We start from the raw sequence: 24,302 nt of genomic DNA on the forward strand, positions 1-24,302 counted from the left end.
GTACCTTTCTCTCCCCCTTTGATCATAGCAAAAATGGGGTACCAATAAGATAATACTAATCAAATTATTAAGGTAGAGAAAAAATTCTGAGTAGAAATGAATTTTTAGAAAGAAAAAAGAAATTTCTAAGAGAAATTGAATTTTCAGAAAAAATTTCTAAGCAAAAGTAAATTTTTGGAATTTTGCAAAAAATATTTCTGAGTTAAACTTAAATTTTGAATGTTCCAAAAAAAACTAAGTCGAATGAAGTTTTCCGAAAAAAAATTTCTAACTAAAAAGAATTTAAGTTAGAATGTTCAAGAAAAATTTCTAAGTAAAAGATTTTTTTTTTGTTTATTTAAAAAAATATTTGATAAACTTTCAAAGCATTATTTAATTCTTGTTTAATGCTTTTTCAGAAAGTTAATTAAACATTTTATTTCAATATTTTAGCTTCCAGGTCGTGGCGAGGCACTAGGCTTTCTTGGTTATTAGAGCAATAACCACTTCCTTAGATAAAGCTTCCATAAAGAATTTCAATGTTTAATTTTCTCACTGTAAGCTTTTAACTAAAAGAGAAATTTAAACCAGCAAAGATTTTGGAACCTAATAAAGGTTCCTACCTACAGGATTAGTCAAAAACTTAGGGGGTATATAATTCTTAAGAATTTTCCTAAGTTGACCCTGATGCTTCCTTATATACCAGTTTAATTTTTCATAAATTTTAAGTTTTGATTTCGGAAAAACATTTATTTTTAAGCATGCATCAGATTTCAATTTTTCAGTTTCAAATTTTAAATTTTCAATTTCAGATTTCAAAGTTTCATTTTCTTTTTCTAATTTATCTAATTCTTTAGAAAGAGCTTTAATAAATCTAAAAGATTGATTCGGGATTAGATTGCGTACCTTACTTACCTGATCTGGTGACGCTCCCCCTTCACTGCTGTTTTCTTCTTCTGATGTTCCTCCCCCTTTATCCATGCTCATGTATGAGCTTAAGTCTTCTTCCGGCTGATGGTTCGCCATTAGCGCTAACCCCGAGAATTCTTCGATGTTTGAGAGGACGATTAATCGACTGGTAGCCTTGAGTTCTTGTGCTTGGAGGTTCGGTTTCTTGTATTTTGATTTTTCCCTTTGTTTCTCCTTTCTCTTTAGCTTTGTTATCCTTGATGTGCTCTTCGTTCTGATTGTAGCAACGAACCGTCTCTTCTTTCGATGATACCTCTGCGATTTAAATTTATTAATCTTGAAAACTTATTGGCGTCTTACAGAGTGCCACTGGATTCGTCGTGAGGCTGGTCGAATCGCTCATTTTGCCTTTAAGGCAATGTTCGACTAGTCTTCTCTATTCGGCTCTGCACATCGAGATTCGTGAAGTTCAAAAGTGGAAAATAATTGTTCTAAAGTACTTACCTCGAGGTCCTTAGAGATGTACGATCTCCGGAGGCCCACTGGAGTTCTCGGGAAGGCATTGAGCGCGTATAGAATAGAATCCCAGTTGGTTACCTCTTCTCCAAAGTTCGTTAGTTGCGTTATCAGCTCCTTGATTATCGCTTGGAGTTGCGCTACCTTCTCGCCTTGGTTCATCCGGAGGTTCGTCAACTGGTTCCGGAGGATGTCGCGCCTCGCTAGCTTCGCTTCGGAGGAATTTTTCCCAGAGATCTTTCGCGGAGTCGTAGCTTCCGATCCGATTTACCTTCTGCGGCAGAACGCTGAGTAGGTGGAACTCGACCTTTCCGTTGGCGACGAAATCTACTTGCTCTTTATCTTTCGGAACTGCATAGTCATATTTCATTATTAAAAAAATGTCAAATTCGGTTTTAAAAAATACCTCCATTTTGCGCTTCCATGTGGCGAAGTCTCCGTCGAACTTCGGGGGATGAATGTTCGCTCCGGCCATCGTCTTGATCGTAGTGCTTCAGTTGGCGGTTAGTCCTTCTGAGGCGATCAGGCTCTGATACCAATTGTAGGTGCAGCGGAGGTCGGCAAGAGGGAGGTGAATTGCTGTAAACAAAAGTAAACTATACCCTCCTGTGATTTCAATTCAGAAAAGCAATAGTAAAATTAAAACAAGCAAGGAAATAGAAATTAAGTAGAAGACAGGATTTAACCTGGTTACAACCAAGGAGGTTGTTAATCCGAGAAAAAACTCCTTGAAAAAAATCTCCGAAGGCGGAGAAGTCTTTACACTTTGGAAGCTTAGAACTATTGCTAGGAAAGAGTTGATTGCTTGAGTTGTTGTGAATTCCTAGCTCCAGGGCTTTAAATAGCCTCCAATCGAGGTTGAGGGTGCCTCCAGCCGAGGTGAGCGGATAAAACTTTATCCGCTTGGTCACTGACCAATGCGCCTTCAACAAGGTGGCGCCTTGAGGCGCCTCAAGCTCGATGGGCGCCCAAGTCGACTCAATTCCGCTCCGACGCCGGGTGATTGCCAACCGAATAGGCTCACCCAACCCAATTCCTTCTTCTCGAGCTCCTCGCCCTCGGACGCGCGCTCTTCACGCCCACCGGAGTACTCAGCCTCTCGTCCTTGGACGCCACCGAGTCCGGCCCCTTCTCGTCCGGCCCTTCGCCAGCTGCCTTTCCACTCGACTTCTCAAGCTCTAGCAGGACCTAACCAACTTGGTTGATCACATCAAAACTACCACGGGGTCCAACAACTACCACCTCAAGATGAGGTGACTAAGCCAAAGATCCACACATGAGCACACTCTCCACTATCAAATACACTCCTCAGAAACACTCCGGAGGTGGAGAAACCTCGTACAACTTAAGAATAAGAATACAACTCTAAACAAGAAGTAAATGTAAAAATACAAATGGAAAACCTTCTTGTTTGACCGGTGCCAAGTGTCCGGTCCTCCATGACCCACTTGGACTTCTAAATATCAGATGCCCGGTCAGCTTTGACCCACCTGGATTTCTACATACTTAGCCTCACTCATGAGGGCTTTTTACCACCTGACTTCATTTACCAGGATTTTCCTTTACCTAGCTTCACTCATTAGGGCTTTTCACCTGACTTCACTCAGCAGGATTTCCTTCTGCCTAGCTTCACTCACTAGAACTTTATACCTGACTTCACTCACCAGGATTTCCTACTACCTAACTTCATTCACTTTCCAACTGCTTGACTTCACTCATCAAGACTTTTCCTACTACCTAGCTTCACTCACTAGAGTTTTCCAAATGCCTGACTTCATTTATAAGGACTTTCCAATCTGCCTAGCTTCACTCACCAGAACTTTCCCCACTAAGTGTTCAGTCAACACTGATTTACTTGGATTTTCATCTTCTGTTGATCTTCCCATTGGTCTTGCCCTTGCCTAATCTCCAGTTAGGACTTCTCAGTTAATTATCAGGTCAACCTTGAACTTATTGACTTCTGGTCAAACTTTAATCATCAATCTCCATATGGACAATTCTACCTGCAATCTTCATACATTGTCAAACATCAAAATTTAAACATTAAGACTCAGTTTGAGCTAACTCAAGCTTAGTCAACTTGGTCAACCTTGACCTACAGGAAATTGCACCAACAATCTCTCCTTTTTTTGATGTTTGACTATACGTTTAAGTTAAGCTAATCCTATAGCTTCAACTTCTTCTTCATGTTAAAGCATGATTGAGTGTTTCTTTCATTCTTCCCCTTTGGGTGAGATCTCTCACGTTGGGTAAATGAAGATTTTCTAACTAAACCCTACATTCTCCCCCTTTGGTACACATCAAAAACTCTTCTCCTAAAGGTTATCTACATGTTTACAAGCTCACTTGTTGTTCACAACATCACAATTAAGGTTCTATACCCTTCATTTTCTCCAAATGCTCATCTTAGAGCATACATCCATCACAATAAAGATTTTCAATCTTCCAATGCTCAACCTTGAGCATTCACAATAATGAAGGTTTACAACCTTCCATTGTTTTGGAAAAAAAATAATTCATGTATTTAAGGAGTAGCTCCCCCTCAAAACATGCTCTAATCTTCTATCATTGCACCAATAATGACTTGAATTCCTAAACCTTTAGAAAACCCAAAATTTGAAGTTTTGAGGTTCAAAATTTAACTTTAAAACTAAACCTCATCCTAAATTCCAACTTAGTCTTCTTTAACCATTCCGTTCTTATTTTCATCAAAAAAAAACTGCCCTTACATGTTCATAAATGAGTTTCATAAGGTTAAGGATGGTTAAACATGACTAAAAGTGGCTTAATGGACTGAAATCAAACCAACACAGCCAAAATCAGTTTTTTCAATTGATTGAGGTTGGGATTCAATCGATCAAAGTCATCCAACTAATTGATTCTGCTAGTCTCTGTTCATAGAAATATGCTTGAATCGATCAACTAATCAATCAAGTCACAGGTCAATCGATCAATGGATTGATTCCGGGAGCTTCTGCTCGCAGAAAATCCAGTTCAATTGATCGGCTGATCGATTGAACATCCCCAATCGATTGGTCGATCGATTGGGTTTCTGATTTCCTGAAATCAAATTTCAGTCGAATTTTAGAAATTCCTAAATAATTCTATAAATTTTCAAAAATCATGAAATTTTGCATAGATATTATTTATGTCATATACTATCATGGAAAAATAATTTTCTAAAAAAATAATTCCTATTTTCAAAGATTGGAACAAAACTTGAAACCATTAAAAACTTCAAGTTTTGCTCTTGTTTGTATCTAACTAGACAATGATAATTGCTATCAAAAGATAGCCTTCACCAAGATTTTCCAAAAGCATTTTGAAATGATTTTCAAAAAAAATTTCCAACCATATTCCTCGGCTAAATGCACATGACTTGTACACTAGCTTTCCTAATAATTGCATAACACATAACTATGTGTTTTAATAAAATTAAAACTCAAAACGATGTACTAAATCAATATCTTGAGTTTTGTTTATTCTCATAATATCTCACTTATATCTAATGTGTGCTAAAACACATACAAGTCAATTTATGGTCTTTGTGTGATGTAAATATTGGTTTTCTCTAATCTCTAGGTTTATGCATATCTATCTAGGCATTTAAATTGTGATCATCCACCTAGGATGTCATTTCTTAACTAATGTCATTGCCCTTAACTACAAGGAATTAAAAAAATACATGATGATTTATGACATACATCAAAATGAATAATTTTCAAAAGAAAACATATTATAGCTACATGATGAATGTATAACATGACATGTGATATTTTTCATACTGATATGAATGTAAAATATGATGTCATGACATATGATGGGCAAACAATCATGACAATTTAGCATAAATAATATACCTAGATTATCTATCTAAGTATCTCTAACTAATTGCTAAATTTAAAGAATAGACCTAAGTTTACCTTTATCTCCCAAGAGAATGTCAAAATTCTAACTTGGTATTTCTTGGAATTATCCTATTTGTGTCAATTTTAATTAAGTCCAAATCTTCAAATTTTGATACATTTTACTCTTCCAAAGAGTAAACAATTAATCATTCTCATTTTCAAGACGTAACAATACCTTGAAAATGCTCCAAAGTGCCAACATCACTATGGTTGGGTTAACTACCTTTCCAATTTGAGTTGACATTCTCTAAACCCGTCTAGGGTGTAAAGAACACACTCTTAGGAACCCAAAATTTATTTGTGCTCCTTGGGTGTGCTAGGTACTCACTAGAGATAACTTCCCTAGTTATTTTCTTAATGACCTTTCTAGGCTTCTTAGAAGCCTTGGTCACACTAGACTCCTCACGGTCAACTCTAGCGATAACTTCTCTTGTGACCCTCTTAGTGACTTTCTTAGACTTCTTAGAAGTCTTAGTTACACTCGTCCTTTTAAGGTTACTTCTAGGAATAACTTTTCTTGTTACATTGACTTGACTCATAGATCTAGGGTTAGTCCCATAGCTATATGAAACTCTATAATAAGAAGGCACATCCTTCTTGACTTTAGGTTTGTATCCCAAACCTCTTCTACCATTTGATGGCTCTTGTCTTCCTAAATCTAGGCTTGACTTCTTTGACCCTTTGGCACTAATTGTTATTTTCTCTAGGGTCCTCTCTAATTTTTCAAGTCTTGATCTCAAGACTTGATTTTCACTCTTTAAGTCCTCAAATTTTGATTTTTCATTAAATCCCTGAGTTTTCCTTTTCTTAGGCATATATCTAATTTCTTTAGATTTCTTACTTAAATTGTTATTTACCTTCCTAACCTTAGGTGAGGTAGTCTTTGCATGATATGCTATATAATTTTCCTTAATTCTATCATGCTTCTCTATTTTCATGATAAATAGCATTAAAATGATAGAGATTGGACCTAGCATGCTTTTTATCATGGATCAAAGGGATTGAATCAATAAATGATATCTTGGGTTTGCTCTTGAGAGCTCCCCCTTAATTTGAACTTCTTCCTTTGACCTTGGTCGGTTTCTTCCCCCTAGGACATTGACTCTGATGCCCTTTTTGGTTGGACAAGAAACACATAATGTGTTCTTTGCCTTTTCGTGCAATGGGGCCGACTTCCTTGCGCTTCTCCTTGCCCTTAGGTATCAATTAACCTTTTTTCTTAGTTAAATTAGGGCACTTGCTTTTATAGTTTCCACTTTCCCTACTCTCAAAACAAATGATGTGATCTTTATTTTTACAAATTGAAATTTTTATACTTTCATTGCTTGTAGGGGTGACACATGATTCTCCATTTGATTTTTATTGACTTGTGGAGGTTGCACAATCTTCCTCTCCATTTGATCCGAAAATAGAAGATTCTTCTTGTTTTGGTGTCAATGAATAACGCTCCCCCTCAATCCTTGAGGTGGAGGCCTCTTCAGTTTCTTCATCCTTGGATGTTAAGCAACCCTCAACCTATCCTCGTGCACATCAAACAAAGAGTACGCCCTTTGCCTTTGTCTTTGCACTCTCATGAGGATGGATCTTCTTCAATTTCATCTTTTTCGGATGTTGAGTATCTCTCAACTTCCGAATTCTCTTCCTCTTGATCCAATGAGTTTCCCTTTTTGGATTCTTCTTGATTTAGTACAGTAGATAGATATTCATGAATCTTTGTCAATTTGTTCCAAAGTTCCTTGGCATCTTTATACTCTCCAATTTGACTCACAATAGTGCTAGGCAATAAACTAACCAATAATTTAGTTACCTTGTCGTTGGCCTTGCATCTTTGAATTTGCTCCATTCTCCATTTGCTTCTCTTGATGAGTTGCCTTTTTCATTTGTCGGGCTTCAAAGCCTTCCATTAGAGTAAACCATTGCTCTATCTTCATCATGAAGAAGTTTTCAATCCTTGATTTCTAAGAATCAAAGCTTATAGATGTGGATGGTGGAGGCATCCTTGTGTCATATCTGAGTCCATCTCGGAAATCCATTTTGAAGTTGAGCCTTTTGATGAAGTCTTTGACTTTGTCGAAATTAGGGCTTTAACTTCTTCTTCCTCTAGCTCGTTATCCTTTCCGGCGATAAGTCCGGTGAAGAGTGGTCTCGCTCTGATATCAGTTGTTGGGACACTTCGGAGCTAGAAAGAGGGGGGGTGAATAGCTCATCTCGCTTCAGCGAAGATGATTTGTAGCGGATAACCTCGACGCGAACCTCTCCAACGTTAACACAAAGGCTTTACTTGGTATTCACCTCTAGATGAGGTGACTAATCCAAGGATCCACACACGAGCATACTCTCCATTATCAAATATACTCCTCAGAAACTCTCCGGAGGTGGAGAAATCTCGTTCAATTCCAGAACAAGAATACAACTATAAACAAGAAGTAAATGTAAAACCTTCTTGCTTGATCTCTTGTTGCTTGAAGATGCCTCTTGTAAGCTTGGAAATATACCCTAAGCTTATAAGAACTAGCGATGAAGAATTGTAAGCTCGATGAGTTGTTGCGAAGAAGAGATGTCGCATTTGAACTCGCCAACGACTTTATCTCTGCACTTTTAGGGTTCCCAATTGATTTGGCATGCTCCCAATCTATTGTCATGTCAGATCCACACAATCCCAGCCGTCTAAAGCTCGTAACCTGCACAACGATCATCTCCCAATCTATCGGCGGATCGATTGGGGGCAGCTAGATCGATCCAAATGCCTTCTATGCTCTCGTAAAAGACGCTGGAATCGATTGACCAATTGATTCCGGCTCCCTCGCATCTTCTTGAGAAAACTAGCTCCAATCTATCAGCCGATCGATTAAAGTATCCTAATCGACCGGTTGATCGATTGGGGAGCACACTGTGCTCTCGCGATCCCCCCCCCCCCCCCAATCGATCGATTAGGTTGTCTTTGCTTGCAACACTCTCCCAATCGATAGATTAACTGATCGATTGGGACTTGGTTCGATCGATCGATTGACTAACCCTAACTTGCTCAACTCAAGTCTAGGGTTTCCTTATCCAACATCTGGTCAACCATGACCCGTTAGGATTTTCTCATGTCCAGCATATGGTCAACCTTGACCTGCTGGGACTTCGTCACTAAGTGTTCGGTCAATCTTTTGTCCCACTTGGACTTTCCTCCTCGTGCCAAGTGTCTGGTCAACCTTGACTTACTTGGACTTACCATCTCATGCCAAGTGTCCAGTCCTCCATGACCCACTTGGACTTCCAAATATCAGATGTCCGGTCAATCTTGATCTACCTGGATTTCTACATGCCTGGCTTCACTCACCAGAGTTTTTCACCACCTGGCTTTACTCACTAGGATTTTCCTCTGCCTAGCTTCACTCACAAGGGCTTTTAACCTGATTTCACTCATAAGGATTTCCTTCTATCAAACTTCACTCAGTAGGACTTTCCAACTACCTGATTTCACTTATCAGGATTTTTTCTACTGCCTAGTTTCACTCACTAGAGCTTTCCAACTGCTTGTCTTGGACTTTCTAATCTGTTTGGGTTCACTTACTAGGACTTTCCACACTAAGTGTCCGGTCAACACTGACCCATTTGGATTTTCATCTTTTGCCAACCTTCCCATTGGTCTTGCCCTTGCCTAACCTCTAGTTATTGTAGGATCGTAAAGCGCTAGAGGGGGGATTGAATAACACTCGTAGCTAATTTGTTCGTTTCGTAAATATCCAACGGAATATAGAAGTAAACTAAAAGTAATCGCTAGCACTTTTGGTTATTTGGTTCGGAGCCTGTGTCGACTCTTATTCCAAGGCCCGCACGTAAAAGTGCTTTTGGTGGGCAATCACTATAAATTCGTAGAATTACAAGTACAATAATTAAATACAGTAATGGAAATTATACTGTCAACTAAGAATAGAGAATTTAAAGCTTTCGGTCATTGGAGTCGAGTTACGGCTTTGTTGGATCGTCTTGTTAGTAGCACACGGAAGAAGATCGTAAGTTTTTGAGTTGTTACTATACATCTACTTGAACTAGGCTTAAATAACCCATTGAGGGCACCTCCAACCTCCATAGGAGGTGCCTTCAGTCCCGAGTCAACCGCGTCGATAAACTCCACGGTGTTCGCTGCTTATCCACCCGAAGGTGCCAACAAGCTCCATGGAGGGTTGGCACCTCCATGGAGGGCGCCTTCCATCCAGCGTTCAAGGTGCCTTCCATCTCCTTGGAAGGTGCCTTCGCTCCTTGCTGCGAGGCTTTCATCCAAGGCACCCGAGGCGCCTCCAAGCTCCATGGAGGGCGCCTCGGGTATTGTTTATCCGAGGCTTCCTTTGGGCAACTTCATTCCTGCAAGGCATATTAATCCACAAACAAAATATACCCTGCAAAACCAAGTTAGCATAATAATATAAGATAAATACAAGTATTTGACAGTCACCGAACTGCCCGATTCTGACTTCGAGTTTCGTTGAAATTTTAGGTCGAACCGATGTCTACTGTTCCCTCTTTGGGGAACGCGTCCTCACTTACTCCTTTCAGGAGAAGTTACATATTGCCAAACCTGTCCTCCAGATCGACTGGACTTTTGCTTAGCGTCTGAGGCTTCCGGTCTTCATGTTGGACGTCCACTCCACGACTCGTCCAGACTTCCACCCGGTTCGCGGCACTAGGATTTCAACCTAGAGTCCCTGACTCTAGGATTTTGCCCGAAGCGTTCGACCCACCAAGACTTTTCGCCTAGAGTTACCACCCCATAGGACATAGGGTTACCACCCCATAGGGTTTTCCACCTGCCTAACAGCAATTAGGACTTTTCATTACCTAGGGTTACCATCCCTTAGGACCTAGGGTTACCACCCCTAGGGTTTTTCACCTGCCTAGAATCCACTAGGACTTTTGCGTAAGAACACTTAGGACTTTCCTGCAATCTCATTCAAACTTATTAGATCACAAATAACGCTAACTTTGAACCCTTTGACATAATCAAAATACGAGTTTGATCGTCTAGTGCTTCCCGCACCAACAGTTAGGACTTCCCAGTCAATTATCAGGTCAACCTTGACCTAATTGACTTCTGGTCAAACTTTGACCATTAATCTCTATATAAACTGTTGTGAGAAGCAAGGGTAGATAGGTCTTTTTATCTTTTGTTAATAAGTTGATTCTTAGGGTTGTATGGCTATATAAACATATGTAATTCGACTGGAAATAGATGAATCTTTAAACTCTCTTTATTTCAACATGGTATCAGAGCAACGATCCGAACCCTAACCCTAGTGCCGCCGCACCTTCTTTCTCTTGACGCCGCCTCATCTTCTTTCTCTCGAGTTCTTTATTTCTCCCCGCCGAACAGCACCTCCATTTCTTCTTCTGCTCCCGGCCCGACGCTCCTCCTGCTCGCGACTTCTTCCAGCGGCGACGCTCCTTCTCCTGCTCGCGACTTCTTCCAGCGGCGACACTCCTTCTCCTGCTCGCGACTTCTTCCAGCGGCGTCTAGGGCACAGCGGCATTCCCTCGCCCCTTCTACTGCTCGCGATTTCTTCCAGCGGCGTCTAGGGCACAGCGGCATTTTCCTTCCTTCTTCATCTCGCGACGCCACCCAATCTCTTCATCTCGCGACGCCGTGATTCCTTCACCGCTGGTTATTCCACCTCCCTCGCCGATCTCTGCTTCCTTCCCCGACGCCGCCACCTTATTTCTTGTGCAGTGCCGGCGACAGTTCCTCTTCTGATCTCCTTGTGTGGCGCAGGCGGCTATCTCTCAACGCTGTGATTTCTCTAGCACCTGTTTTGTCGTGATTTCTCTAGCATTTTTTTATGTGATTGTAATGGCGGATAACGCTAGTGAAACCTCGGGGATTTCTGCGAATCCTATGGCGTCTTCAGGACAAGTACAACCATTTTTCACAATGGCAGGCACGGGAGGGTCCGGTCTTCAGATAGTATCAGAAAAATTGTCCGAGACAAATTATGCATCTTGGGCAGTTGCTATTGAACTTTATGTCGAAGGCCATGATAAACTTGATATTCTTCACGGCTCTAAAGTGAAATCAGATGAAAAGCATCCTAGCTTTCGCACTTGGCGGCGTGACAATATTCAATTAATGACTTGGATACTTAACTCTGTTAGTTCTGGCATCAAACAAGTCATTCTTCATAACAAAACAGCGTATGACATGTGGAAGATACTGGAGCAGATGTATGGACGTCGACATGATATGCTGCGTACTTATCAACTCAGCAGTCAAATTTTCAAACTTGAACAAGGTTCTATGTCAGTCATCAATTATTTTGCTACTCTGAAGGGGTTGTGGGATGAGTTTGACTACTACCGGATGGAAAATTGGAGTTCCACTGATGATCATCAGAGATATTTAAAGCTTCTGGAAAAAAACAGAATTATTAAATTTTTGAATGGACTTAATGCAGAGTTTGAAAATTTAAAAGGGCAAATCCTTGGTCTTGATCCTACTCCCTCTCTAGAACAAGTTTACTACAAAATTCTAAGTGAAGAAGGTAGAAGAAGGACGATGAACAATAAGGGGATGTCCACTATAAGCCCTCCGATTGGGGAGACCTCTGTCTTTATTGGTTCTGCAAACAAGTTCCGACCTGGGGGAACTAAAGGACGAGGAGACAAGTTTTGTCGGCACTGCAAGAGGACTAATCATGATTCAGATTTCTGTTGGGAAAAATATCCAGAAAAGAAACCTGAAAAATTTAAACATAATGCTAAGAAGGCTCCTAATAGTGGTAATATTGCTATCCAAAAGTTAGAAAATGAAGAGATTATTGGTTCCTCTGTGCCTTCTACCACTGGATTGTCTTCTACTGATATTGTTAACCTCCAGCATCTTCTCTCTCGGCTTCAGGCTTCATCTTCTGTCTCTACTCCAGTTCAAGCGCACACAAGTATTTGTAGCTTGGGATTAAATGTTACTGGTCCCAGCTTTTATAGCCCCTGGGTCATTGATTCAGAAGCTACAGATCATATGACAAATGCTGCTAACTCCTTTATTTCTTACTCTTTATCCTTTGGGCAGGAGAAAGTGATCATTGCAGATGGAACCAAAGTCACTGTTGCTGGCAAAGGTTCCATAAAATTTACAGATCATTTTTTCCTATCCTCTGCACTTCACGTTCCTTCCGTTTCTATTAATTTACTTTCTGTTAGTAGCATTACTAAACAACTACACTGCTCCGTAACCTTTTTCCCTGATCATTGTGTCTTCCAGGATCTTGAGACCAAGCAGACGATTGGGACTGGCCGTGAAGTAGGGGGTCTTTATTATTATCAGCTTGAAACAACATCTGCTTTGAAATCTGCAGCCAAGTGTTTGGAAAATAAGCATCAAGAAATTCTTTTATGGCATTCTCGGTTGGGGCATTTGTCGTTTCAGTCTTTGAAAATTTTATTTCCTAGTCTCTTCTTTTCTGTTTCTCTTCAGTCATTTCAATGTGAAATCTGTCAGTTATCCAAACATTGTAGAACCTATTTTTCTGAGTCTATAAAGAAGAGTTTGTCTCCATTTGATCTTGTTCATTCGGATGTGTGGGGGCCCTCTCCTGTGACTTCTTTGGATGGCTATCGATATTTTCTTTCTTTTATTGATGACTACACCCACTGTACATGGCTTTATTTGATGAAAACCAGGGAAGAAGTTCCTCGTCTCATTCAAAATTTTTGTAGAATGGTTGAAACCCAATTTAGCTCAAAGGTGAAGATTCTTCGTTCTGACAATGCCCGTGAGTACTTTGCACAGTCTCTAAATACTTTTCTTGAGGATTCAGGAATTCTTCATGAGTCATCCTGTCCCTACACACCACAACAAAATGGAGTGGCCGAAAGAAAGAATCGTCATATCCTTGAAACAGCCTATGCCCTATTATTTCAACGTCACTTACCCAACACACCACAACAAAATGGAGTGGCCGAAAGAAAGAATCGTCATATCCTTGAAATAGCCTATGCCCTATTATTTCAACGTCACTTACCCAAATATTTCTGGGCTGATGTTGTCCTTGCAGCTGCTTATCTCATCAATCGATTGCCATCTAAAGGTCTCGGGAACCGGTGTCCTCTCACTATTCTTCATCCTGGCGTAGAGTTGTTCTCTCTTACACCTCGGGTTTTTGGTTCTCTTTGTTTTATTCATGTTCTTGGTCCCAAGTCCTCTAAACTTGATCCTCGTTCTATACGAGGAGTTTTTATAGGGTATTCCACTTGCCAAAAAGGCTACAAGTGCTTTGATCCTATTACTAGGACAAGATATATCTTGAATGATGTTACCTTTTTTGAGTCCGAGTCCTATTATTCTCCTCAGTCTCGTCCTCAGGGGGAGAATACTACCTCTTCCTTTGTACCTCAAGTGGTTTCTCATATGGTTCCTTCTCCTATTTCACTGGATGTCATGGAAAATGGAAAAGATGCTCCATCACTGGGCTCACAGTCTTCACCAGATGTTATTACTTACAAACGACGACGACACAAGCAAGGACCTACTATTGATCCGCTAGTTGAATCGGATGCTCCGGGTCCTGATCCTGTGAAGGAGTTATCCTCATCAGTTGAGCCAACAGCACCTCGAAATATGAATGAGCTGAACCTTCCTGTTGCTGTTAGGAAGGGTGTCAGGTCATGTACTCAATATCCTATCTCCAACCACGTTTCATATTCTCGTTTGTCTCCTTCATATCATGTATTTGTTTCACAATTATCAAATCACGCTATACCTTCTTCCTATTATGAAGTTGTAAGGGATTCAAGGTGGCAGGAAGCAATGAATGAAGAAATGGAGGCTCTCAACAAAAATGGTATTTGGGAATTAGTTGATCCCCCAAAGGGGAAGAACTTGGTTGGTTCTAAATGGGTCTATGCTATCAAGTATAACTCAGAGGGTGAAGTGATCAGATATAAAGTCAGACTTGTTGCCAAGGGATTCACCCAAACATATGGGGTGGATTACTTGGAAACTTTCGCACCAGTTGCAAAGCTGAACTCGGTCAGGGTAATTCTTTCTCTTGCTGCTCAATATGATTGGCCTCTGTTTCAGTTAGATGTTAAAAATGCCTTCTTAAATGGTGACCTTTATGAAGAAGTATACATGTTACCACCTCCTGGAATTGAAACAAAAGGAAAGGTTTGCAAGCTAAGAAAAGCTTTGTGTAGGCTTAAACAATCTCCCAGAGCATGGTTTGATAGGTTTTGCAAAGTCATGATATTGTTTGGCTTTAAACAAGGGAATGTTGATCATACACTCTTTATAAAAAAGAAAGAGGACAGAACTACCATTCTTTTGGTTTATGTTGATGATATGATAGTTACAGGTGATGATGAGGTAGAAATCCAGGCTCTTAAGTCCAAGTTAACATCAGAATTTGAAATTAAAGATCTTGGATCATTGAGGTACTTCCTGGGCATTGAAGTCGCTCAATCAAAAAAAGGAATCTATGTATGTCAGAGAAAATATGTGTTGGATTTACTCAAGGAGATAGGGAAGCTGGGTTCTCGGCCAGCGTCTACTCCTATAGAAGTAAATCATGATCTTACTAGTTCTAGTGGGGAGGATCTTACAAATCTGGAAAAGGGAACATATCAAAGGTTGGTTGGAAAATTACTCTATTTATCTATGACTAGGCCTGACATCACCTATGATGTTAGTGTAGTAAGCCAGTACATGCATGCTCCTAAAAATATCCACATGAAGGTCGTTGACAGGATTTTAAGGTACTTGAAATCATGTCCTGGAAAAGGCTTGCTGTTTAAAGGAGGTGGTGATCTGAAGGTGGAATGCTATTCTGATGCAGACTGGGCTGGTTCTCGAGATGATAGAAGATCCACTTCTGGCTATTGCACTTTTTTGGGAGGAAACTTGGTAACGTGGAGGAGTAAGAAACAAAATGTTTGTGTACGGTCCAGTGCTGAAGCAGAATATCGAGCCATGGCACATGGTCTTGTAGAGATGTTGTGGTTGAGTTTTCTGTTGACAGACATGGGATTAAAGGCTGAATTACCTCTCAGGCTGTATTGTGATAACAAGGCAGCAATCAATATTGCAAATAATCCGGTACAACATGACCGGACTAAACACATTGAGATTGATCGTCACTTTATTCGGGAGAGACTTGATTCTGGAGAGCTATGTTTGCCTTATGTTAAGTCTGAGGACCAACTTGCTGATATGTTTACAAAAGCTATACCCCAAGCTGTGTTCAACTCTTCTCTTAGCAAGTTGAACATGTTTGATATACATGTTCAACTTGAGGGGGAGTGTTGTGAGAAGCAAGGGTAGATAGGTCTTTTTATCTTTTGTTAATAAGTTGATTCTTAGGGTTGTATGGCTATATAAACATATGTAATTTGACTGGAAATAGATGAATCTTTAAACTCTCTTTATTTCAACATAGACAATTGCACCTGCAGTCTCCATACATTGTCAAACATCAAAAATCAAATATCAAGACTCAAACTTGAGCCAACTCAAATTTAGTTAACTTGGTTAGGGAAAATTGCACCAATACAACTTCACTAGTATAGACTATCCACACAACACCTACCTTATAATTATGGTAATCAATTCTTAGTGAATCCAGATTGACCCATCATTTTGGACTCAACCCAATTCCTTCAATTTTGATCTCAGATTAGCCTCCACCATGGTCTTAGCTTAGTATTGTTGCCTCTTTGTCTGACTGCTAGTAGTGTGATCCAAGGCTAAACAAATTTTACCAAACCATAAATGATATGTTATGCAGCGTATAAGTTAAATGTTAACAAATTATATGTTAATTAAAAAATTTACATAATAGCATATATCCTTCATAGAAAACCACTGTCCTGTATTATAACTTTGCATCCTTATCTAACAGCCTGAACCTATTTCCAAACTCACTTAAAAAATTGAACTTTGATTATAATCATGAGGTGACAAAGGGAAAAATTCACTTTCTGAAATGATTGTGATAATATTTTATATTCAGACATGGATATCATATTTTTTGGTACAGGAATAGTATTCTAGTGCTTATTATCTATGAGAAGGTATGTGGCTAGCTGGTTTTTCACTTCTGCTCTCAGTTTATTTTTGATTTCTCTGATTTTTATGCAGAGTCATAGTCCAAGTTCTGTGCAGCTATACTACACTTCCTCTGTATGCACTTGTATCTCAGGCAAGTTCTTTATCTGGCTTAGCTTTTAATCTGGAGTAAACTTATTTCTAAGAGAATCATAATTTTGCAAAGTGCTGAGAAAATAAATATCAGTATCACTAGATGACCTTAATGTCACAGTGAAACTTCTGATAAACTCTTGTTATGGCCTATGCCAATTATTTCAAATGATTGAAGGGGCATGTTGCATAAATTGTGATGCAAACTGTTGGAAATAAGGAAATGTCCGAAACCTTTTTCTTACATGTGATTATGAATTATGATGCAAATTCAGTAATCTGGATTGCTCTCCCATAGCCCACACAAGTGATCCTTCTTCCAAGAGACCTTCAGAAATGCAACGTAACTATGCATCTTACTGCCAATGTTAGCTTCTGCCTCTCTAATTTTATAGTGGTAACTGTGGACAATTAATGGTATAAAATAGAGTGAAATATAGCAATCATTTTCATGCCATGGGCATTCTCGGTTATGAGAAAGTAGGATGATGTCTTCATTATGATGAAGAGTTCTTCAGATTTAGTGGAATAATCATGTTAGATGAATCCATTATACCCTGAATGTAGAAAAATATTCCGAGATGTCTGTGACGGTCATAGCTTGGACCACAAAGAAATTAGAGTACGTTGCTTGGGGTGGAGGGAGGAGGGGGTGGTAGGCATTGTACCCAACAAACTATATTCATTTGAGGATATTTATAAGAAAGGATTATACATACGTGTAAATGGATTTAATAATATGGTTATGCAAATTTTATGATTTAAAGTATTGTATTGTGTGAGTCAATATAGAATGAATTTGTTGTTTTGCACGTTGACTAGTATGACACTACCTTCGATATAATACTAATGGAAACTAAGAGAGAAGAGAGAGGGGAGAAGGAGAGGACGATTATGAGGTGGCGAGTGATGGTAGTGGGATGACTAGCGATGGGAAATGGGCAAGTGCTGCTAAAGAGGCGACGAGTAGTAGTAGTGAGTGGGTGGGCATTGTTGGAGGGGCTCGGATGGTGGTGGGTAAATGGGCTGCGACAAGCAGTAGCATCATGCGGTGGCTGCAAAAGGGGTTGAAGGTGGATGACTATTGCAAGAGGGATGCGGGAGGAAGAGGTTGAAGGCTACGGGAGAATAAAAGAATGTGGAAAGTGCTTAGAAAATAAATATCAGTATCACTAGATGACCTTAATGTCATAGTGAAACTTCTGATAAACTTCTTGTTATGGCCTATGCCAATTATTTCAAATGATTGAAGGGTCATGTTGCATATATTGTGATGCAAATTGTTGGAATTAAGGAAATGGCCGAAATCTTTTTTCTTACATGTGATTATGAATTATGATGCAAACTCAGTAGTTTGGATTGCTCGCCCATAGCCCACACAAGTGATCCTTCTTCCAAGAGACCTTCAAAAATACAATGTAACTATGCATCTTACTGCCAATGTTAGCTTTTGCCTCTCTAATTTTATAGTGGTAACTGTGGACAAGTAATGGTATAAAATAAAGTGAAATATATCAATCATGTTCATGCCATGGGCATTCTAGGTTATGAGAAAGTAGGATGATGTCTTCATTATGATGAAGAGTTCTTCAGATTTAGTGGAATAATCATGTTAGATGAATCCATTGTATCCTGAATGTAGAAGAATATTTCAAGATGCCTATGACGGTCATAGCTTGGACCACAAAGAAATTAGAGTACGTTGCTTAGGGAAGGGTGGAGGGAGGGGCGGTAGACATTATACCCAACAAACTATATTCATTTGAGGATATGTATGTATAAGAAAGGATTATACATATGTGTATAATGGATTTAATAATATGGTTGTGTAAATTTTATGATTTAAAGTATTGTATTATGTGAGTCGATATAGGATGAATTTGTTGTTTTGCACGTTGACTGGTATGACACTGGCTTCGACATAATACTAATGGAAACTAAGAGAGAAGAGAGAGGGGAGAAGGAGAGGACGATTATGAGGTGGCGAGTGATGGTAGTGGGCCGACTAGCTATGGGCAACGGGCAGGTGCCGCTAAAGAGGCTACGAGTAGTAGAGTGAGTGGGCAGGCATTGTGGGAGGAGCTCAGATGGTGTTGGGTAAATGGACTGTGACAAGCAGTAGCATGGTGCGGTGGCCACAAAAGGGGTTGAAGGTGGAAGACTATTGCAAGAGGGATTCGGGAGGAAGAGGTTGAAGGCTATGGGCGAATAAAAGAATGTGGAGGGAAGAGGAAAAGAAAATGAGAATAATTCCTAATCTTTTAAAAATATTTTAATTTAATTAAATGTTATTAAACTATATATAAATTTGATTTAGTTTTGAACTAACCAAAGCAAATTCAAATTGAGTCTAATTTCAATCCACTTTATTAGAATTAGTATGTCTATCTAATAGGCTCTACCTAACCCTACTTTAATTTTCATTCGATGTCTAAGACTTATCTTGATTAGTATCTAAAAATTTAAAAAATTAAATATAAAAATTAAATAATATAAAATTTGATATCTAATATTGGCATTTTTTTGTGTTTACATCAAAAGATTATGTGAGCAAACAAGAAAAGTGATTTAGCAAGATCATTCTTGTATTCATTTGTATGTTCTTAGGTTTCATTCAAATTCAAGAAACAATTAGAGTTGATACAATACTTTAATTAAATAAAAAATTATTTAATTAAGTTAAAAAATAATTTATTTATATTACTATCACTATTTCTAATTTATTTCATCAGAATACATTTCAATAGAATTCATGATAATTACAATATATATGCATCGAATAGATGAATTATTTTTTAAAAAATCTATTAAATACAAAATTAAATTTGGCTTTATTAAAAAAAATTAAAAATGATATTAGAAGATCAAACTTTTTATCAAATGCTTGTGGACTTATTTCAAATCACATAAAAATATGCATTCATTTCAAACAAAATTGAATCCTTAACTAGTTCCTTTTGAGCCAAATTAGTTTAAATAACTAGTCCCTTTTTAGTACTTATATCAGTGTTTGAGTTTGAAACATGAGTCTTGAAACCTTTAGGTGCTTGTCTCATTTATGTAGGCCCCTTATCCAGCTTGAATTGATATTTTGATTTATGAGTAGTCAACTTAAAACTTCCAACTTCAGTTAAGGGTTACAGGAGATGCTTTTATGTTTGTATATTTGGTAATAATTAGGATTTCTAGTTAAGTTGGAGGCATCCTCAGTATAGTTCCATAGTAATTATTTATCATAAGTCAGAGCAACCCTTAATTTGTTAGGTGATACATTAAGTGCTTTATCTTTCTCACCGAGGTGGATGAAGCTTTGATAGTTGGAGCTCACTTAAATCTAACTTCACCACGAGAACAACCTCAGGTTCTTAGCAATATTAGAAAATTCATGACGTGGCATGATTTCTGTTGGGAGATCGGTGGTCGGCTTGAAGGGGGGGTTGGATAGCTAGGCCACCCCCAAATCGATTTCTTCTCTACAAAAGGTTAATGCATAGCGGAAATACAAAAACTAAAGCAATTAGCAACAAATAAGAATACAAACGCTAACACGCTTGATGTAACGTGGTTCGGAGATGATGCTCCTACTCCACGACGTGTCCTTGAGGTGGACGAGCCCTTGATCCTTCGGTGGATCAGTCCCCGACAATCCGGATAAAGCTTCTCCTTCTCGGTGGAGCAAACCTCCCACAAAATGATCTCTTCCTCTTTACAAGATGGAGTTTAGATTGGGAGGAAGAGAATTGAACTTGGAAGCTTTGGGCAAGACTGAGAAGGTTTACAATTAGCACCAGTAACCCTCTTTAAGCCCCAAAGCATTCCTTAAATAAGAGGAGAAAGTTGATCACAAATCAACTCAAACCCCGACACTAGTCGACTGGTCCAAGCACCAGTCGACTGGTTGTGCCGTTGGACCCAGCCAACGGCTTTCTATAGAAAGTCAAATTCTGCCAACGGTTATGTACCAGTCGACTGGTATCAGGACCAGTCGACTGGTCCCGTTAGCCGACAAGCACAGAATGCTTCTGTGCATTCTGTGAAGCTGGATCAGTCGACTGGTCCAGTACATTCACTTCTCTCATCCTTTCCGGAGTCGCCTTTGAAGTCCTCTTCCTCGGCCTTCATCCCTCAGATGCACCCGAGCCCGCGGCTCCTCTCCGTGCCATCCTTCACGCTGCCTTGAAGTCCACTTCCCTCGGCTCCACTCCATTGCTCCTCGTCCAGCGGTCCCTCGGATGTTTTCCACACCATCCTTCACCGACTCAACGATCCGAGCCCTTGGATGAGCTTCCCACACCTGGCCGCACCAAGTCCCTCATGTGTTTCACCAAGTCCTGCAAAACTCAAACACATATCAAATACATATGAAAGCCTAACTTAAACTCTTTGACACACACATCAAAATCTAGGTCGATTGCACCAACAATCTCCCCCTTTTTAATGTGTGGCAATATGTTTAAGTTAGGCACGAATAATAACTCTGAAAATTACTAGCAATATGTAAATATGAAGCATAAAACCCAAGCTCCTCTTAACACATGCTCTCAACCTTAATTTTCAAAGATTTGCACACAAGTAGGTTTCTAACTTAAACCTATCCATTTCTCCCCCTTTGACACCATAAAAAATATTATACCAGACACGTACACATACTATGGTATTAGTTCTAACCAAATGTGGACAAAAAAAATTGATTTCAGAACCCCTCAGAGTGCTGAAAGGCTGGTACCAGTCGACTGGTACCTGTCACAGTCGACTGATACATGCTGAACTCGAATTTCGGCCTTTTGAGGCCAACTTCAGAAATGCATAAAAAATTCCAGAAAATTCGAAAAATCATGAAATTTTGAGCACATATTCTTTGAAATATCCTTTAACTAGGAAAAATATGTTTTCATGAAAGTCAACCCATTTTTGAAATTTTGACCAAGTCTCAAGAATTCCAAAAGCATGTAAGTTTGTATTAATTTAAAATCCAGTTTTGCACTCATATGTTTCAATATAGCTATGCCATAATAAATAAAACATAGAAATGTTTTCAAAACATTTAAAATATCTAACTATGATCTATGAGCAAGATGTCCATTAATTAAACATTTGCTTTCCCCATAGTTGGTCTATGATCACTAAAAATTGATACATCACATAACTCATCAAAATGCCATAAGCATATGTGAATTATTTGTATCATCCTAATATCTCACATTTACGGTTAGAAAAGAAGACAAGTCATTGTGAGATAAAGGTAACTTCTACTTAGCCCTCTTCATCATGAATTTCTAGCAATGCTAAGTGCTCCCCCTTAAGGTCTCAAGTCAATCATTTTTCAAGGATTTGAATTATGATTTCCATGGTTGACTTAACCCAAAATCCTCTAACCCTTGAGGATTGATTTTGGCACCCAATAGAAATTCTTTCTAATTGGGTTGACCAAGTACTCTTTGGGGATCCATTTCCTATCTATGGTCTTTATCTTGGATTGCCCCCTAGCAAGTAGACAATGATAGGTCTTTTCATTGTTTGGTTCATTGTATCCTATCCCATTTTTCTTAAAACTTGCCCTTTGACTCCCAATGATCATATTTAGGGTTTTAGAGCCAATTTCAAATTTCCTAAGGGCATTGGTAAGGTATTCTACCTTTTCCCTTAATTTTCTATTTTCCTCTTCTAAACATGAATCATTTGAACTTGAAGAAGAAGAAGCATGCATATCATTGTCCTTAGAAGACATGGATTCTAATTTTTCTTCAAGACACATAATATCATGTTTCAAGGATTTATTTTTCCTTTTTGCCTTAAACAAGTCATCATTTGTGCTTGAAATAATTTTAATTAAAATATGAGGAGGAAGATTATGTACCTCACTTACCGAGAAGTCTGAATCCGAAGTTTGACCTCCCCCTTCACTTGAGCTCCCCTCTTCATCTTCACTTGAGCTCTTTCCCTCTTCATTTTCGGATGAGGTGGAGGCTATATCATCAATTCCCATTAGCGCAAAATTGACTACATGGTGCTCTTCTTCCTCCGATGATGATGAAGGATCATCCCATGTTGCTTTTAGGTTTTGTGCCTTCTTCCCCCCCCCCCCCCCCCCCCTTTTCTTTTGTCTTCTTCTCCTCCCTCTTCTTCCCTTCCTTCTTCTTCAAGAGAGGACAATCATCTCTTATGTGTCCTTCTCCTTGACAATTATAGCAAATGATCTTCCTTATCCTACTTTTGCTTCTAGAACTTTTCCTAGCACGAGATTTGTTAGAAAAAAAAGATTTAAATGCCTTTCTCATCTTCCTTACCATATATACCTCTTGATCGCTATCCATTGAGGCACTTGATTCTTCGGAGTCGGAAGATGGTGGTGATGAAGATTTCTTCTTCTTTCCCTTTCCCTTGTTTGCCACAAGGGCTACTCCTCTTGATCTATGAGCTTCTCCATCTAATCCTTCAACTCTTGTTTCGTGAAGCTCCATTGTTGAGAAGAGTTCATCTAGAGAGGATTTCTCTAGATCCTTTGATATGTAGTATGAATCTACAATGGAGCTCCAAGTTGTGGTTCTTGAGAAAGCATTTAGGGCTTTCATCATCATATCTCGATTTGAAAGTGTCTCACCTACACTTGTTAGCCCATTAATAATTTCCTTAATTCTAGAATGTAAAATTGATACCTTTTCTCCTTTCTCAAGCTTGATATTATTGAGTTGAGTTCGAAGGAGGTCTCTTTTTGCTAATTTTGCTTCCGATGTCCCTTCATGAAGCTCCACTAGCTTTTCCCACAAATCTTTGGCACTTGTATAGTTTCCAATTCTTGTTACTTCTTGTTGTGAAAGAACATGTAGTAGGTGATGCATTGCCTTGGAATTTGCTAGATGCTCTTCTTTTTGCCTTTTGGTCCATCTTGTTATGTCGATTGTCTCATTGCGTTCATCCTTGGGTTCTTCAAAACCACTTCTCATGATTAGCATAATGTCAAAATCGATATTGAAAAATACCTCCATTTTCTTCTTCCACCATGAGAAGTCCCCTTCGAATTTCGGTGGATGAATGTTTGAGCCGGCCATTTTGATGAAGTGCTCTTCTCGGCGATTAGTCCGTTGAAGGGCGTTCTCACTCTAATACCAATTGTTGGGAGATCAGTGGCCGGCTTGAAGGGGGGGTTGGATAGCTAGGCCACCCCCAAATCGATTTCTTCTCTACAAAAGGTTAGTGCGTAGCGGAAATACAAAAACTAAAGCAATTAGCAACAAATAAGAATACAAACGTTAACACACTCGATGTAACGTGGTTCGGAGATGATGCTTCTACTCCACGACGTGTCCTTGAGGTGGACGAGCCCTTGATCCTTCGGTGGATCAGTCCCCGACAATCTCCGGCTAAAGCTTCTCCTTCTCGGTGGAGCAAACCTCCCACAAAATTATCTCTTCCTCTTTACAAGATGGAGTTTAGATTGGGAGGAAGAGAATTGAACTTGGAAGCTTTGGGCAAGACTGAGAAGGTTTACAATTAGCACCAGTAACCCTCTTCAAGCCCCAAAGCATTCCTTAAATAAGAGGAGAGAGTTGATCACAAATCAACTCAAACCCCGACACCAGTCGACTGGTCCAAGCACCAGTCGACTGGTGTGCCGTTGGACCCAGCCAACGACTCTCTGCAGAAAGCCAAATTCTTCCAACGGCTATGTACCAGTCGACTGGTCCCGTAGCCGACAAGCACAAAATGCTTCTGTGCATTCTGTGAAGCTGGATCAGTCGACTGGTCCCATTACCAATCGACTGGTTCAGTATATTCACTCCTCTCATCCTTTCCGGAGTCGCCTTTGAAGTCCTCTTCCT

The 24,302-nt window shown here is 39.4% G+C and overlaps 1 protein-coding gene across 3 annotated transcripts in view; it reads left to right on the plus strand.

Moving 5' to 3' along the window:
- Window positions 1-24,302, plus strand: part of LOC121969885 (MLO-like protein 9) — a 141,998-nt gene that overhangs the window by 95,692 nt on the left and 22,004 nt on the right. For all 3 annotated transcript variants that reach the window (XM_042520181.1, XM_042520182.1, XM_042520184.1), the window contains one exon: window positions 16,423-16,483. In XM_042520181.1, coding sequence (XP_042376115.1) covers window positions 16,423-16,483 — 61 coding nt within the window. The remainder of the gene's footprint in view (window positions 1-16,422; window positions 16,484-24,302) is intronic.

Source organism: Zingiber officinale, chromosome 4A (assembly GCF_018446385.1).
Source record: "Zingiber officinale cultivar Zhangliang chromosome 4A, Zo_v1.1, whole genome shotgun sequence".
NCBI lineage: Eukaryota > Viridiplantae > Streptophyta > Magnoliopsida > Zingiberales > Zingiberaceae > Zingiber > Zingiber officinale.